Here is an 18,610-nt window from a genome sequence, read left to right on the forward strand (position 1 = left end):
CTCTTACTTGATCCCACTCCCCTCTCCCTCTTCCTCTTACTTGATCCCACTCCCCTCTCCCTCTTCCTCTTACTTGATCCCACTCCCCTCTCCCTCTTACCTGATCCCACTCCCCTCTCCCTCTTCCTCTTACTTGATCCCACTCCCCTCTCCCTCTTCCTCTTACTTGATCCCACTCCCCTCTCCCTCTTCCTCTTACTTTTTTAAAAAACTTTTTTTATTGCATTTTTAAGTGGTTACAAAGTGAAGTATGAAAAAACAATGTATATAACCCTTACCCCCTCCCCTTAACCCCTCCCCCCTGACTCCCCTATAGAAAAAAAAGAAAGAAAGAAAAAGAAAGAAAAAAAGAAAGAATGCCTGGTTGTTGGAAGATCTCCACATGCTCCATGGAATTCGTAATAACTTTAATATGTATATTTATTTCTTTCCCCTAATAACCAATTGTTCCATCTTCAGAGCATCTATATATTTAATCCTATCTTTTGTAAATAAGGGCTCCAAATTTTCAGAAATGTTTCATATTTATCTCTTAAATTATAAGTAATTTTTTCTAATGGAATACAGCCATAGATTTCTTTCTTCCAAGAGTCTATACTTAAATGTGTATCCGATTTCCAAGTAACTGCAATAGCTTTTTTGGCTACTGCCAGTGCAATTTTTATAAATTCTTTCTGATACTTATTTAGTTTGAGTTTCGGTTTTATCCCTTCAATATCACCTAGTAAAAGTAATATTGGATTATGAGGAAATTGTGTTCCTGTAATTTGTTCCAGTAAAAGTCTTAAATTTGTCCAAAAAGGTTGAATTTTAGAGCAAGACCATGTCGAATGTAAAAAAGTACCAGTTTCCTGGTTATATCGGAAACACTGATCCGATAAATTTGGATTTAATTTTTTTATTTTTTGTGGTGTAATATATAATTGATGTAGAAAATTATACTGCACTAATCTTAACTGAACATTTATTGTATTTGTCATACTATCAAGACATAGTCTTGACCAATTTGTTTCTCCAATTTTAATATTCAAATCACTTTCCCATTTTTGTCTTGACTTATGGACTCCTTGTTTAATTGCCTGTCTTTGAATCAAATTATACATACAAGTTATAAATTTTTTAATATTTCCTTTTTGAATTAAAATTTCTATTTCATTAGATTTCGGCAATAACATTGTTTGACCTAATTTTTCTCTTAAATAAGCCCTTAATTGAAAGTAACAAAATAAAGTGTTATTTGATATTTTATATTTATTCTTTAATTGATCAAATGACATTAATATACCTCCTTCAAAACAATTCCCTATATATCTAATCCCATTTTGAATCCAATTATATAAAAGTTGATTGTCCATTGTGAAAGGAATAAGTCTATTTTGAATTAAAGATCTGTTTGCTAATAAAGATTTTTTTATCTCATCATCAACATTTATCTTATTCCATAAATCAATCAAATGTTTTAATATAGGAGATTCTTTCTTTTCCCGTATCCATTTAGATTCCCATTTGTATATAAAATCTTCTGGTACGTTTTCTCCTATTTTATCTAATTCTATTCTAATCCATGCCGGTTTATCTTTCTCGAAAAAAGATGCAATAAATCTAAGTTGATTTGCTTTATAATAATTCTTAAAATTTGGAAGTTGTAATCCTCCTAAATCAAATTTCCATGTCAATTTTTCCAACGATATTCTTGACATCTTACCTTTCCAGAGGAATTTCCTCACATATTTGTTTAACTCTTGAAAAAACTTCTGGGGTAATTGTATTGGTAATGATTGAAATAAATATTGTAATCTAGGGAATATATTCATTTTGATAGTATTTACTCTACCTACTAATGTTATTGGTAATGCCATCCATTTTTCAAGATCTTCCTGAATTTTTTTCAAAAGTGGTAAATAATTTAATTTGTATAAGCTTTTTATATCATTATCAACTCTTATACCTAAATATTTTATCCCATTTGCTGGCCATCTAAATTGAGTTATTAATCGACATTGATTATAATCTCCTTTAGTAAGAGGTAAAATTTCACTTTTATCCCAGTTTATTTTATAACCCGATATTTTCCCATATTCTTCTAGTCTATAAGATAATTTGCGTAGTGAATGTAATGGATCTGTTAAATAAAGTAGAACATCATCAGCAAATAAGTTAATCTTGTATTCTTCCTGATTAACTCTGAAACCCTTAATATCTGGGTCCATTCTAATTAATTCAGCTAGTGGTTCTATTGCCAACACAAATAAAGCAGGTGATAGTGGGCAACCTTGCCTAGTTGATCTTGTTAACTGAAATGATGTTGAAATTTGACCATTTGTCACTACTTTAGCTTTGGGATTAGTATTTAAGGTTTTAATCCATTTTATAAATGATGTTCCTAATCCATATTTTTCCAGTACCTTAAATAAAAAATCCCATTCCAATCTATCAAATGCTTTTTCTGCATCTAAAGCAACTGCCACACTCATTTCCTCCCTCTTTTGTGCTAAGTGGATTATACTAAATAACCGAGTTACATTATCTGCCGATTGTCTATTTTTGATAAATCCTGTTTGATCCATATGCACTAATTTTGGTAAGCATTTAGATAATCTATTAGATAAGATTTTTGCTATTATTTTATAATCGGTGTTTAATAAAGAAATAGGTCTATATGATGTTTGTTTTAAAAGGTCTCTATCTTTTTTTGGCAATACTATTAAAATAGCTGTTGAAAAAGATTCTGGAAGTTTATGCATTCTTTCCGCTTGATATATTAACTCCATAAAAGGAGGAATTAATAAATCTTTAAACTTTTTATAAAATTCAGGTGGAAAACCATCTTCTCCTGGAGATTTATTACTTTGAAGTGATCCCAAAGCTTCTTCAACTTCCTTCAATGTAAAAGGCATACCTAATCCCCTCTGTTCTTCTATATTTAATTTTGGAAGAGTTATTTGTGATAAAAATTCTTCTACCTTAACGTCATCATTCTTTGATTCTGATTTATACAACTCAGAATAAAAATTCTTAAAAGCCTCATTAATTTCTAGAGGTTTATAAGTAATTTCATTCACTTTTGTTCGAATTGCATTTATTGTTTTAGAAATCTGATCTGTTTTTAACTGCCATGCAAGAACTTTATGTGATCTTTCACCTAGTTCATAATATCTCTGTTTAGTTCTCATAATTGCTTTTTCTGTTCGATATGTCTGGAGTGTATTATATTTTAACTTCTTATTAATAAGTTGTCTTCGTTTTTCTTCTATCATATTTCTTTGAGATTCTTTTTCTAATTTTATAATCTCTTTTTCCAATTGATCTATTTCTATCATATATTCCTTCTTAATTTTAGAAGTATAACTTCTTATCTGGCCTCTCAAATATGCTTTCATTGCTTCCCACAATATAAATTTATCATCAACTGAATGTAAATTTGTGTCTAAAAAGAACTGAATCTGCTTTTTCATAAAATCACAAAAATCTTGACGTTTTAGTAAAATTGAATTAAATCTCCATCTATAAATTGATTCCTCTTTATCTATCATTATCATTGTCATTATTAAAGGAGAGTGATCAGACAATATTCTTGCTTTATATTCCACATTTTTCACTCTATCTTGAGTATTTGTTGATAATAGGAAAAAATCTATCCTTGAGTATGTTTTATGTCTATTTGAATAAAATGAATAATCCCTTTCTTTTGGATTGATTCTTCTCCATATATCAATCAAATTTAAATCTTTCATCAATGATAGAGTTAATTTTGCTACTTTTGATTTTGTAATAGCCTTTGTTGATCTATCTAAAACGGGATCTAAACAAAAATTAAAATCTCCACCTATTAATATTTTATCATGTGCATTAGCCAAATTCAAAAAGACCTCCTTTATAAATTTTACATCATTTTCATTTGGTGCATAAATATTCATAAGAGTCCATAGTTCTGAAAAAATTTGACAATGTATAATTAAATATCTTCCTGCCGAATCAATTAATACATTTTGTATTTTAATTGGTAAATTTTTATTAACCAAAATTGCAACTCCTCTTGCCTTTGAGTTAAATGAAGCTGCAATAACATTTCCAACCCAGTCTCTTTTTAATTTCTGATGTTCTATATCCGTTAAATGAGTTTCTTGTAAGAAAGCTATATCTATTTTCATTTTTTTAATATGTGTTAAAATTCTTTTTCTTTTTATTGGTCCATTAAGCCCATTAACATTAAAACTTAAAAAATTCAATAAATTAGTCATTATTTTTATTTGTTACTCCAATCTATAATAATACCTAATCTTTCAACTTACATTGTATCCTGGGAAATCTTTTTAGAAGTTTCCATGTTGCTATGTGTGTCCCCACCAATCATCCAGGCAAAAGAATAGAAGAAAAATAGAAAATAAAGAAAAAAAAACAAAATACCCCCCTACTAATGTTGTGAAAGAAAAAAAACACAACATTACCCCCCTCTATTGTACGGGTCATGGCAATCGCCATGATTACACACGTGAATCCCGTAGTAACCGATTCAAAGCTCCCCAGCCCCCCCCGCAACTTAAAAAGTATATATAAAAAAACATACTATTCTCAATTAATATTTCTAAAATTTTACTTTTCTCCCTTATATCATCCTTAAATGTCCATCAGTTCCATTTGCTTTCTCTGTCTTCGTCTTTAACCATTACATTTAGAAGTCTCTATGCTTAATTAACGAAGAGATGGAAGTTTTTGTGCAAACACCTCCGCATCTTGATAATCAGAAAAAAATCTTTTACCTTCCTCCAAAAAAATTATCAGTGTTGCTGGGTGACGCATTAAAAACTTATAACCTTTTTCCCATAAAACATTTTTAACTGGATTAAATTCTTTCTTTCTCTTCAAAAGGTTATAACTTATATCAGGATAAAAAAGAACTGGTTTCTCAGCTATCATCAACGGACTTTTTCTTCTTTTAGCACCCTGGGCAGCCGCCCTCAAAATCTTTTCTTTATCCTGGTATCTTAAACATCTTATCAAAATTGATCGCGGATTTTGATCATCTTGAGATCTTGGTCTTAAGGCTCTGTGCACCCTTTCAATCTCAATTAAAGTTTCTTCTCCCATTTCCAATTTTTCAAGAATCCATTTTTGAAAAAATTTATTGGGTCTTCTCCTTCAGTACCTTCTTTAAGTCCAACAATTTTAATATTGTTGCGTCTACTAAAATTTTCAAGCTTATCAATTTTTCCCACGAGTTGTTTTCTTTCTCATGTCCAGGCATCATTATCATCTTCCATCTTCTTCATTCTTCCATCCATTTCTTCCATTTTGACGTCCAAATCTGTAATTTTCTTTTCCATTTTTTCCTGTTTCTTTGTCATTTTATCAAACATAGCCTCCATATTTGTTATTTTTTTTTAATTACTTTTTGGTTACTTTTAATTACTTTTTCTATTTTTTCTAATTCATGCATTATTAGCCTCAAAGCCTTTTTTGTATTTTCAGAGGAACTTTCATCTTCATCTCCATCTTCGTCTGATTTTTCCAGAGAGTCCGGCTCACTTGCACTGTCGGTTTCAGTCGTTGCTGGGTTTTGTAGTTCTGGTTGCTCTCTTTTGCGCATGCTCGTTCCTTTACGCTTGCGCAGTTCTCGTTGATCTTTCCCTTTAGAAATGGCCGATGCTGCCGCGGTCTCCTTTTCTGTTTCACCGGTAGTGTGTTGTACCTGAGTCTGCGGTTCTTCAGTAGAAGTAGGCCTTGATTCTGTTCCAACTTGAGCGGTCTTCACGGTAGCAGTTTTCTTCGTCCTCTGTTTATGAGGCATAGCTTAAAACAATCCAAAGTAATTTATAAGTAACCTTAAAAAAGTATTAATTAACTTTTCTTCACTTAAACATTAATTTATTAACTTTTTAACGGGAGGGCTGGGTTCCAGCGTCTCGATCCTACGTCATCACGTGACGTCCCCCCCCCCCTTCCTCTTACTTGATCCCACTCCCCTCTCCCTCTTCCTCTTACTTGATCCCACTCCCCTCTCCCTCTTCCTTTTACTTGATCCCACTCCCCTCTCTGTCGTTCTCCCTTCTCTCTCCCTTGTTATAATTTTTTCTTCACACCCATTTACACAATTGAGTTACCTCTTTGAAATTCTATTGTTAATGTGTTACTTGCCAATTTGCAATCTTTTCCCCTTCTCAATCTTTTCTAAACACCATGTGTCCAGGAATGTTAAATTTTCATCCCTGCCCAGTTCAAGCACAGTTCTCTTCACTGAGAGCCTGTGCTGTCATCATCTACAACATCATGTTCCATCACGACTATTTATGCCTGCACCACACCAAATTTTGCCTTTATACATAGAGATTCTAAGTGCCTTTTTGACTTCCTCTATATTACTTTGTTCTGTCCCATGACTAGATTTACTTGGTAATAAATCTGGAGCACAAGTTAATTTTGTTATATAGATGGTCAGTTCAATGGTCACGAGTAGCAATGACGGAATGAGATTGCCTAACACGTATCTCCAGGATCTACATACCTGCTGCAGTTTTTCTATCCTCATATAACCACACCAGATGATTGGTATGAAAAGAATGCAGGATTACTGCTGTCTGCAAGTGAATATTCCACTGCCCACGCACTAGGTAAACTAAACATACTTTTTCTTGGAAGCTATTTTTATTAATGAATACTGTTCTCCAAAATGAATGAAAATTGTGGGGATTTCACACCAGAGAAATTACTTATGTCTTTTGCAAAGAAAATGCAACATAGCACAGTACAGCACAGGAAAAGGCCCTTCAACCCATAATGAACCAGCTAAAAAGTAAATCAAAAATCCCCCAAAAACTAATCCCTCTTACTACACAACTCCCATATCCCACCATCTTCCTCTTATGCATGTGTCTATCTAAACATCTCTTAAAAGCCTCTAATAGATTTGCTTCTACGAACATACCAGGCAGCGCATTCCAGGCATCCACCACTCTCTGAGTAAAATACTTACCCCTCACATCCTACCCCCTCTCACCTTCAGTGCATGCCATCTGGTATTAGACATTTGCCCCTGGAAACACCACTGCCTTTATATATCAAAACACTGTACAGAACCTGCCTAGCCCTTGGGAAAAGCCCATGCCAAACAAAAAGTTCAAGGTTGCTGTCACCTCTGTTGGAAGTTCTTCATGTAGTTGTGGTGTGATTACTCCAGTTAAGTGTGATGTTCTGCTCAGGGATTTTCTATTGGTGGGTCCATGAGTAGCTATGGAGACAATTCTGGGTTCCCCATATTATGGTACAGTGTGGATATGAGTAAATGGTCAGTGGTTGGGTCTTTTGGAGACGGGAGGAGGCTGAGTGAAGTATATCAGGAAGAGACCGGGGGTTTCCCAAAGACAGCGCTCACCCCCTCCAGAAGAGCCATAAGGTCTGGCTAACTTTTAAAATGTTGAGAAGCTAAACGGAAGCAAAAGTAGACGGTAATATACCTATCTCGAGAAATACTATAATGTGGATTTTATATTACTTAGTTGTTGTTATTCTTTATTTGCTCACTTACTCCTTTTTCCCCACCAAAATGAGAATATATATATATATATATATATGTGTGTGTGTGTGTGTGTGTGTGTGTGTGTGCATATATGTGTATGTATGTAATGTGTGTGTGTGCATATATACGTTTGTATATATAGGAGTGCACAGGGAAAAGTTTTCTGTGTAATTGATTTGTTCACTGACTTTTATGAATACTGCAATGGGGGCCCTCAATTCACAAGTAGGAGGGGTTATCCCCCACAGCTAGACATTTCCTCTAGCTCAATGCAGGGTCATCTACTAGACACCTCAGCCTTGGAATCACACATTTGTTGCCATTTATGTTATTATTTGCATTTCTTGGTTCTTATTAGTTGAGGGAGTAGATCGATTAAGTTTTATTCTGCTAATTTTAATGATATATTGACAAATAAATACAGATGGCTAAGGACAGAGTAAAATTCATTTCTTTTAATGTCAATGGGCTATTAAATCCAATCAAACGTAATAGAATTTTATCCAAAATGAAAAAAGAACAAGCCCATGTAGTATATTTACAGGAAACTCATTTAAGTGATAATGAGCATAGAAAACTAAAGAGAATGGGCTTCACTAATTTGTTTTTCTCCTCATATAAATCAGAACTTAGGAGAGCAGTTGCTATTCTTATCTCAAGTAAGCTAAATTTTGAAGAAGTATTCGAAATGAGAGATAAAGAGGGCAGATCTATTCTGGTAAGGGTGAATATAGACGGAAATTCAGTTACTCTATTGAATATATACGCACCCATGGGAAGTGATATTGGTTTCTTTCAGAAAATTACTGATATTATGGTAGCAGAAACAGAAGGTCTGATATGTGGGGGAGACTTAAATTTACAATTACAACCAAACTTAGACTCTTCCAATAGAAAAACCTATGAAACAAAATCCTTACATAAGAAAGTTAATACACTTTTTGAGGATGTTGGTTTAATTGATATATGGAGGGATCTTTTCCCCAACAAAAGGGATTACACTCATTATTCTGTATATACAAGAATAGACTATTTCATAACATTTGGAAAAGACAAAGACAAAATAAACACCTGTGGAATTGGGACAATAGATGTAAGTGACCATGCACCTGTATATTTATCTGTTGATTTTGACCTACAACCAAAGAATACTACAGTCGGCCCTCCTTATCCATGGGGGATTGGTTCCGGGACCCCTCGCGGATACCAAAATTCACGGATGCTCAAGGGCCTTATGCAACCTGACTCAATACGGTGGACTTTAGGACCCAGCGGAACTCCAGACCTTATTTAACCTGTCTCATTGCAGCGGACATTAAGACACGGCGACAGAGCTCTGAATGCCCAGCGTTTCTGTTAACAAAAATAATTACGATCACGATAGAAAATAAAGTGGAAATAATAAAGCGAACAGAAAGAGGTGAAGTGCCTTCGGTCATTACAAAAGCGTTAGGCTACATCGGTCAACTATCAGAAAAATTTTAAAGGCTCTGCTTCGATGAAAGCTACAATTATTACCAAGCAATGCAATGGTTTAATTATTGGGTTTTGGGGTTTTGGGTTTTTGATCCTTATGTCAACCCGGCACAGTGGAAAGCACACTCGGGAGTGATCTGTCCCGAGTCCCGAGAACTTCTGTTCCCGAGCCTGGCGCTGAAACATACGTTGTTAAGTGTTTTATATGCATAGAGAGGTAAAATATATACTAAGACAAACGTTTGACTAACTGACGCTAAATAATACCGGTTGTACCTGTTCCGACTTACCTAGTAAGAGAACTTCCGATTTGTTTTGATCCTGATCCACGATAATCCACGCACATCCTCCTGTATACTTTAAATCATCTCTAGGTTACTTATAATACCTAATACAATGTAAATGCTATGTAAAATGGTTGTTATACTGCATTGTTTAGGGAATAATGACAAGGAAAAAAGTCTGTACATGCTCGAACAACAAGTGCTGGAAGAGCAATTCCGGGTTTTTGCTATCCGCGGTTGGTTGAATTCGCGCATGCGGAATCCGCGGATAAGGAGGGCCAACTGTATTTGTAAACTAAATTCAAGTCTACTCAATGATCCGTACTTTAAGGAACAAATTAAAAAAGAAATTGGTCTCTACTTAGATTTTAATGATAATGAAGAGGTTTCACCTCCCATTTTATGGGATACTCTGAAGGCTGTCTTAAGAGGGAAAATTATAGTGATATTGCAAGAAAAAAATAAGGAATAAAACATTAGAGGAATTACAAAATAGGTTGAAGGAACTAGAGGAAAAACACAAATTGAATTTGGCACAGGATACATTAGGGGAAATTAAAAAAATTAGGAATGAAATTAATAGTTTGGCTACTCAAGAAATCAGGAAAAATTTAATGTTTCTGAAACAGAGACATTATGAAAGTGGATCAAAATCTATGAAAATACTGGCATGGAAACTGAAAAAAAGATAGCAGAAAATACAATTCATAGAATTAGGGACCCAAGAATAAAAATGATAAAAAAATAAGCTAAGTGAAATTCAAGAAGCTTTTGAATTGTTTTACAAAACTCTGTATTCCAAAGTTCCAGGGGGATGCATAACCCAAATTGACATCACCTTGAATTCACTAGTGTTACCCACTTTAAGCAAAGAACAAAATAGAACGATGACTGCTGACATAACTGAAGTTGAATTAAAAGCTGCAATTAGTAGGTTTAAATTAAGCAAGTCACCAGGATCAGGTAGGTATACGGCAGAATGGTACAAAGAATTTAAAAATGAGTTAATTCCTGTTTTACTCCCCACACTGAAGTGGGCTCTAAAAAAGGCACAAATGCCACACAGTTGGAAGGAAGCGATAATCTCAGCTATACCGAAAGAAGGCAAGGATAAAATGGAATGCGGGTCATTTAGACCAATATCCATTCTTAATGTAGATTATAGATTATTTACCTCCATCATGGCCAAACGATTAGAGGAGTTTTTACCCATACTGGTACGTAACGATCAGACAGTTTTTATATGACACCGCCAGACACAAGACAATATACGAAGGACACTTCACATTATGGATCATATACAAAAAATAAAATCGAAGCAATAGAGATAAGCTTGGACGCTGAAGAGGCATTTGATTTGGTTAATTGGAATTTTCTTTACAGAGTTTTACATAGATCTGGTTTCCAAGACAATTATTCAAACTATACAGACACTATATGAAAACGCTACTGCTAGGATTAAAATCAATGGGTATTTATCAAATAATCTTACCCTAGAAAAGGGCACGAGACAGGGTTGTGCATGGTCACTGCTACTCTTCACATTATATCTGGAACCATTAGCTCAATACATCAGACAAAATGAAGATATCGGGAATTACTATTAAAGGGACAGAGCATAAATTGGCTTGTTACGTGGATGACATTTTGATCTATCTAGGGCAACCAACATACTCTTTACCTAAATTGATGCAATCCTTTGAACAATATGGTCAATTATCAGGATACAAGATCAACATAGATAAAACCCAATAACTTTCATATTACTATAGCCCATCAAGAGATATTGAAAGTAGATATCCCTGGGCATGGCACACAGTCTTTCAAATATTTGGGCATCATTATGCCAAAAGATTTGACAAAATTATCAGAATGTAATTATCAGCCTTTATATTAAATAATGAAGGAAGATGTGGCAAGACGGAACCTGATTCCTTTTTTCAGTCTCAGTTCAAGGATTGAATCTATTAAAATGAATATACTGCCCAGACTGTTATATCTCTTTCAGACCCTACCAATAGAGATCAATCAACATCAATTCACTGAATGCAACATGTTATCAAGGTGTATTTGGCAGGGTAAAAGGCCTAGAGTTTGTCTCAAAACTTTGCAATTAGCAAAGGAAAAGGGATTATTATCTAAAAGATTATTATTTTGCAGTGCAGTTGACAGCTGTGATATGTTGGTGCAACCCATCATGTGACGCTCAATGGAAAAACATTGAGAAGCGGGTATTTCCCATCCCCATACAAGCAATTTTGGCTGATAACAACCTGCAAAGGTACATAAATACTATTGATAACCAATGGGTGAAATTGACTCTTAAAATATGGAAAACTACTATAAAAGAATATAATCTGAAGGGAGATTCTGCAATTCTTAAATGGTGTGCATATGACTCTGATTTTACACCAAATAAATTGGATGCTAGATTTAAGGACTGAACAGCTCAAGGAATAACAGTTCTTTGCAACATAATGAAAGAAGGAACACTGTTCAATTTTGAAATGCTTAAAGAAAAACACTTACTAGAAAAACAAGATTTTTATCAATATTTACAGTTGTGACAATATGTTAATAAGATGCTTTAAAATGTAACCAAGGCAAGTACATGCTTGATATAGCTATTTAGAAAAGCATATAATTCAGATAACGGTAGTAGATTCATTTCAAGCATGTATAAGGGGTTGTCAAATCTTAAAATACATTCGACTTCATACATTAAAACAAAATGGGAGAAGGAAGGAGGGATAGTTATATCTGAGGAAGAATGGACAATAGTATGGAGGTATCAATGGAAGTGTACCAGTTCACAGAAATGGAGGGAGTTTGGATGGAAAAACTTGATAAGATATTTTATTACACCCTCTCAGAAATCCCATTACGATAGTAACCTCCCTGTTTGCTGGAGAAATAGTGGAAAGCAAAATGCAAATCATTATCATATTTTTTGGGACTACCCTGTTATCAAAAACTATTGGAGGGGGATACACAATGCCCTACAGGACATCTTTCAATGTGAAATACCCTCAGAGAGTAAGATTATATATTTTATATTTATACATCAAGAATAGTTGAAAAGAGATAAATATTTAATTAATATACTGTTGGTGGCTGGTAAAAAGACTCTTCCTAGGAAATGGTTATCACAGGAGAGCCCAACTTTAAATGCATGGAGGGAAATTACAATGGACATTTACAAAATGGAGAAGATAACAGCATCTGTTAATCATAAGCTGGAACAATTTGATTCATACTGGGAAAAATGGTTTAACTACATAATGCCTCATAGGCCTGATTTTATTCTCACAAATCAATGAATATGTTGTAATAAAAAGATCACTCACTACTTGTACATAGTTCTTTACTTTTGCTTGTTTTTGTCTTTCCGCTCTTTTCTATAAGTGTATACCCCAGATGAATACTTTGTGGAGATTTGTGATATGATTATATGATATATATGTACAATGTCTGAAATACATCTTATGGAGATAGTTGTTTGATGAAGAACTTCGATAAAAAATAAATTACAAAAAAAGGAAAGTTTCATATGATAACGAGGAGATGTACAGTAGTGCGATTGATCAGCTGATTGAGAGTTATCATGGCAACAACTTTGCACTCAATGTCAGCAAGACCAAGGAATTGATTGTGGACTTCAGAAAAGAGAAGTTGAGGGAATACACTCCAGTCCTCATTGAAGGATCAGACATGGAAAGGGTAAGCAGTTTCAAGTTCCTTGGTGTCTGCATCTCTAAAGATCTATCTTGAACTCAACATAATGATGAAAGAAAGCATGACAGCAGCTATATTTCACAAGGATTTTGAGGAGAATTGGTATGTCATCAAAGATACACATTTCTACAGATGTACTGTGGACAGCATTCTAACTGGATGTGTCACATCAAAAGAGGATGCCCCAAAAATGTGGCATCCGTCATTAAGGACCCCTATCACCCAGGGCATACTCTCTTCTCATTGCTACCATCGAGGAGGTACAGGAGCCAGAAGAGACACACTCAATGGTTCAGGAAAAGCTTTTTCCCCTCCACCATCAACTTTCTGAATGGACAATGAACCCATGAACACTAACTCAGTAATTTTTTCTCTCTTATTGCACTACTTGGTTAATTTAATTTTTATATATACTTTTTGTAATTTATAGTTTTTATTATTACATATTGCAAGGTACTAAGACAACCGGTGGTGTAGTGGCATCAGCAATGGACTTTGAGGCGAATTGCTCCAAGTTCACATCCGGCCAGCTCCTATTACACTTTCCATCCGTGCTGGGTTGAGTGTCGACCTAGCAACTTGCCCTCACAAAAAAAAGTCAAATCTCACGGAAACAGCAAAAATGCCGGCCGATGTGCCACAAGGTGTGAAAAAGAAGTAAAACAACAATATTGCATTGTACGGCTGCTGCACAGCAACACATTCCATGACATAAGCCAGGCATTGTGATTGTGAGTGTGGATAAGCTGGAAGATGTTGGAAATACTGGGCAGGATAGGCAGCTTCTGCTAAGAGAATGAAAGCCTCAGGATAATGTTACAGGTTGTTGTTATGGGTAGCGTTCATGGGTTCATTGTCCATACAAAAATCTGATGGTAGAGGAGAAGAAGCTGTTCCTGAAATGTTGAATGTGTGTCTTCAGGATCCTGGACCTCATCCCTGATGGTAGCTATGAGAAGAAGGCATGTGCTGGCTGATAGGGGGGTGGGGGGGTCCTTCATGTTAGATGCTACCTTTTGCCCCACTCTTAACCAGTTCTGGCACAAACTGGAAATGATGATTATCTGAAATTCTTAATGCAGTGTTGAGTTCCCAGTGCAATCATGTGCCTAATTGGAAGAAGGGAGGCTGCTCATGAGGTTTACACCAGGCACTTGAATGGCTATAGTTGGATCTGGACCAACTGATGGAAAATGGGGTGATTATAAATAGGTGCTTGATGGTAGGGATTGACATGGTGAGTATGTAGAGTCTTCTTCTGTGCTGTAGGATTCTTATGACCTGGTACTATGAATACAAGAACAAGCAAGGGGCTGCAGTGATTCTATAAGATGTGATGGAATACTCTTCACTTCCCTGGATGAGTGAGGTACAACAACACTCAAGAAACTTGACATAATGCAGGAGAGAGCAGTTTATTCAATAGGCATGCCATCAATAACCCAAACATTCATTCTGTCCAGATGTTGCAGGGCTGAGTGAAGTGTCAATGAAACGGCATCTGCTGCAGACTTGTTGTGCCAGTCACTTCTCAGGCAGGAGCTGGTATGCTTCATCACCAATTTCTCAAAGCACTTTGTTACTGCGGTTGTAAGTGCTCCTGGATGTTATTTATTGAGGGAGGGTATCACATTCTTCTTGGGCACCAGTGTAATTAAAGACAGTTTGAAGCAGGTAAGTGCTTCTGACTGCTGAAGTGAGAGTTTGAAGATCTCAGTGAACACTCCAGCCAGATGATCAGCACATGTCTTTGGAACTTAGCCAGCTACTCCACCGGGCCGAAAGTTTTCTGTGGTTCTCCCTCCTGAAGGATGCTCTCACGCCAGCTTCAGAGACTTAAATCACAGGGTTATCGGGAGCTGTGGGGGTTTGTAATGGTTCCTGTATGTTTTGATGGTCAAAGTGAGCATCGAAGGCATTGAGCTAAGCGAAGCTCTGTTGTTGCCCATGCCACCTGATTTAACTTTATGAGGTGTTGGTCTTCAAGCCCTGCCACAACTGTCGAGCATATTTCATTGATTCGTGTTTAGTCTGGAATTGCCACTTTGCCCATGAGATGGCTTTCCAGAGATTGTACCTGAACCAGACTTGAATGCCTGTGATCTAGACCATAGCAGATTGCAGATCTCATGATTCATCCAGGGCTTCCAATTGGGGAACACTCTGAATGATTTTGAGGGTCACACTTGTCTGTGACAACTGTGGTGTATTCATTTATCCTTGCACATGGCCCAGTCATGTTACTGACTCAAAGTAATCCCAAAGCTGCTCCCCGGCTCCTGAGAACACTTATTTGTTGTCCTAACCACTGGAGCTTTGCTCTTTAGCCTCTGCCTGTATGAGGTAGAAGAAGGACAGTCAAGTGATCCAATTTATCAAAACATGGTCTGGGCAAGGAACAGTAGACATTACTTATCTTAGAATGACAGTGGTCTAGTGTGTTGGGAACTCCGGTGCTACAGGTTATTGGGCTGATGGTAACTGGGCAGGAACTTCTTCGAACAAGCCTGATTGAAATCCCTGACTATGATTTGAAATGCTTTGAGTTGGGCTGTTTCTTGGTTGTTGATGGCATCCTGCAGTGTTTTTTTTGTAAATCTAAAATGTCAACAGAGATGCTAAGATATTGGTTAAGATAGTGAGATTGCAATTCAATGTTATTTTTCTTTACCACGGGGAATACTCCTATTTAAGCAGCACTCTGAGGAAGCACAAAGGGATAGAGAGGTCGTGGTAGAAATGGTTAAAATTAGTGCATGATGGGATACTTGACCACTCTGAAGCAACTGGACTTAAGACTGCTGATGCAAGTCGAGAATAACCTTGGATGGCAAGTACGGAGCCAGGAATTCAAATAAACAAGAGACCAAGCCTCTGGGGGTAAATTATGCATCCTGCTAACAGGGGACAAAGAGGACTGTTAGACTCGCACTCAGAGCTAAATCATGAGTCCCGATAACAACGAACAGAGAGGCGTATTAGACTCGCGCTGAGAGATAACTGACATGGCTTTTAAACAATTGATCATGTACTGCCTGTGGGATGCTAAACAAAGCTATATGAAGTTGTTTGTCTTTATGTATAAACATGAGCTCCATACTGTATAACCAAAAAAGTCAGAGCTCTGGTGGTGGTGGTGATGGTTGCAGAGGATGCATGATATTGTGGCGACCCACTTCCTAGTGCACTCGAACCGGCTCACAACTAGCCAGCGCGCCGGCACAAAGGCCAGTCCCAAAAGGGCGCCAGGTCTGCTTCACTAACAAAGGGAAAAGCTCGCGCAGGACTGTGAATATGTGCCCCCTACAGCCTCCGCGCCCGGGGATGGTGGGATCAGGGAGGCTTTAAAGCGAAGCCGCGAAGTTCGAATAAAAACTTCTTTAACTGCAGTTTACCGACTCCGTGTCGTTATTTCAACGCTGCGTGTAGCACACCGCTACAATATCACGTTAATAAACTCTGAAAATAAAACTCGAAGTTGCTCTGGTGTTCTTAGTATTTCCACGACAGAAGTACAGCACAAAAGCAGGCCATTGGAGCCATCTAGTCCATGCCGAAAACCATTTGACAATCTTTCATAGTAAAGAGAGCAAATTTCATCTGTGAAATTTCAAACCAGATCATTTTTTTCTGGTTTTTATGACACATCTGTATATTGCAATTATAGTTTTTCAGTGTTTTGCAGAGTTTGGTAATTGGTAAATTCCTCTGAGAGCTAATCAAGTTGATCTGTGGGCTCTGATGGGGGAAACTGCCGTAAAGATTTCTTGGTTCGATTCTGTTCAATAATCTGAGCGACCTCTTCCAGAGTTACAACAGGAAGTGACATTTTCTTCTGAAAATGTACAGGATGTGCATATCTAATCTGCAGATTCCAGCACATTCCACCTGGGGGTCCATCCAGACACTCTTCCAGCATCCCAATGCTCAAAGTAAATCTATTATTAAAGTACATATACATTCAGTGGCCATTTTATTAGGTACACCCATACACCTGCTCGTTTTTTTTTTTGCAAATATCTAATCAGCCTGTCATGTAGCAGGAATTCAATGTATAAGAGCATACAGCTATGGTCAAGAGGTTCAGTTGCTGATCAGACCAAACATCAGACTGGGGAAGAAATGTGATCTAAGTGACTTTGACCATGAAATGATTGTTGGTGTCAGATGGGGTGGTTTAAGTATCACAGAAACTGCCAATCTCTTGGTATTTTCATGCACAACAATCTCTAGAGTTTACAGAGAGTGGTGTGAAAAACAAAAAGTATCCTGTGAGTGAAAACTGCTTGTAGGCGAGAGAGATCTGAGAAGAATGGGCAGAGAATGGGTGAAGAGAATAATAAACAGGCGGCCTTCACGTGTGGTTTAGTCCAGCTGAGTTATTTCTCCTGACAGAAGGGGCAAAGGCCGGTTACTGGTGCCCTAAAACCAGTTGCTTCGGGCAGATGGGTCTAGTCCGCCGTGGTTGGCAACTCATCTGGGAGAAGGAAAACTCTGATCGCAAACCTCCGCTGCCCAATCATAGGGAAGGTTCGGGAGTGACCCCTGAGGGGAAAAAATCTGGAGCTGGAGCCCCTAAGGCAGTCCTACGTTGAATTCAGCGTTGACTAGCGACTACCGCGACATCGCTGGTGCCAAACCGTCTCTGCTGTTCGTTTGGGCTCATCAGTTGCATGGGGAGGGGGAGCCTGCTACATGACCAACAGCTTTCTCTCCATATCGTACTGCCCTGGCTTGCGTATCACGTAGAGTCAACTGGCACGGAAAATCCACGGTTGACCCGGACCAATGGAGGGGCTCAGACAAAAGAGAATATTTTTTAAAGTTTCTGGACTTGGTTTGAACAAGAACATGTCCTCAACCAGAGTATAATCCCACCCCCATCTCAGTATGAGCCACAGGTCGTTGTGTAAATTTAGTTATCACAAACTGAACAAAGCAAATGTTGATGTCCTAACCCTATGTTTTTTCCCAGAAGGTATAATTTTGAAATATTTTTGATTACACTTCAAAAGCGAGAAATGCACAGTTCTGATACGTCTGACTTTTATTTTCCAGCTCCTTGCCTCGCTGTCCCGCCCTTTACTCTGTCGCTGCCTTTCTGTGTAATTTCAATCCGAGGACTCAGGATGTCACTGGGACATGCCCGGCCTCGTACGGGGCTCACGGCAGCGGTTGTAAGGCGCATGCGCAGCCCGACATTTCCGCATTTGCAGGCTGTTTTCACTCCAGCTGAAGACTTGCGACCTGAGGAGTGGCGGCAACTGGAATTTGCAAATATTGTCTCTCTTCATGAAAGGAAGACCATAAATAGTCCATAAGGTAAGTATAAGTAGTTGTAAATAGTTGTTACCTTTGCAAGAGTGTGTAAAGTGATTTGGTTTGTTTGCAATTTTAACAGAATGGCGGCTACGATCGAGGAAATGGTAAAATCCGTTGATTCCACTATAATAGTGGGGATTGAGATCAGCAACAACAGCAAACACTTTAACCTCACTTCCGCTGCGTGAGTATGGATCATTTGGTAGTTCAACGTGGTTATTGGCTCCATATCGCCTTTCTCACATCGCAGGTTGCTTAGAAAGCAAATACGCAAGTTGCT

At 37.1% G+C, this 18,610-nt stretch overlaps 1 protein-coding gene across 2 annotated transcripts in view; it reads left to right on the top strand.

The window, feature by feature from the left end:
- Positions 1-18,204, top strand: part of LOC132395740 (5' exonuclease Apollo-like) — a 41,383-nt gene extending 23,179 nt beyond the window's left edge. The window contains exon 6 of one of the 2 annotated variants that reach the window (XM_059972710.1): positions 18,067-18,204. In XM_059972710.1, the coding sequence (XP_059828693.1) occupies positions 18,067-18,117 (51 nt within the window). In that variant the 3' untranslated portion in view covers positions 18,118-18,204. Of the gene's footprint in view, positions 1-316; positions 6,511-18,066 lie in introns of those variants that run through there. The other variant, XM_059972707.1, reaches the window with a different exon arrangement.
- Positions 18,205-18,610: the final 406 nt, after the last annotated feature.

The sequence above is a fragment of the Hypanus sabinus genome, chromosome 6 (assembly GCF_030144855.1).
Source record: "Hypanus sabinus isolate sHypSab1 chromosome 6, sHypSab1.hap1, whole genome shotgun sequence".
Lineage (NCBI taxonomy): Eukaryota > Metazoa > Chordata > Chondrichthyes > Myliobatiformes > Dasyatidae > Hypanus > Hypanus sabinus.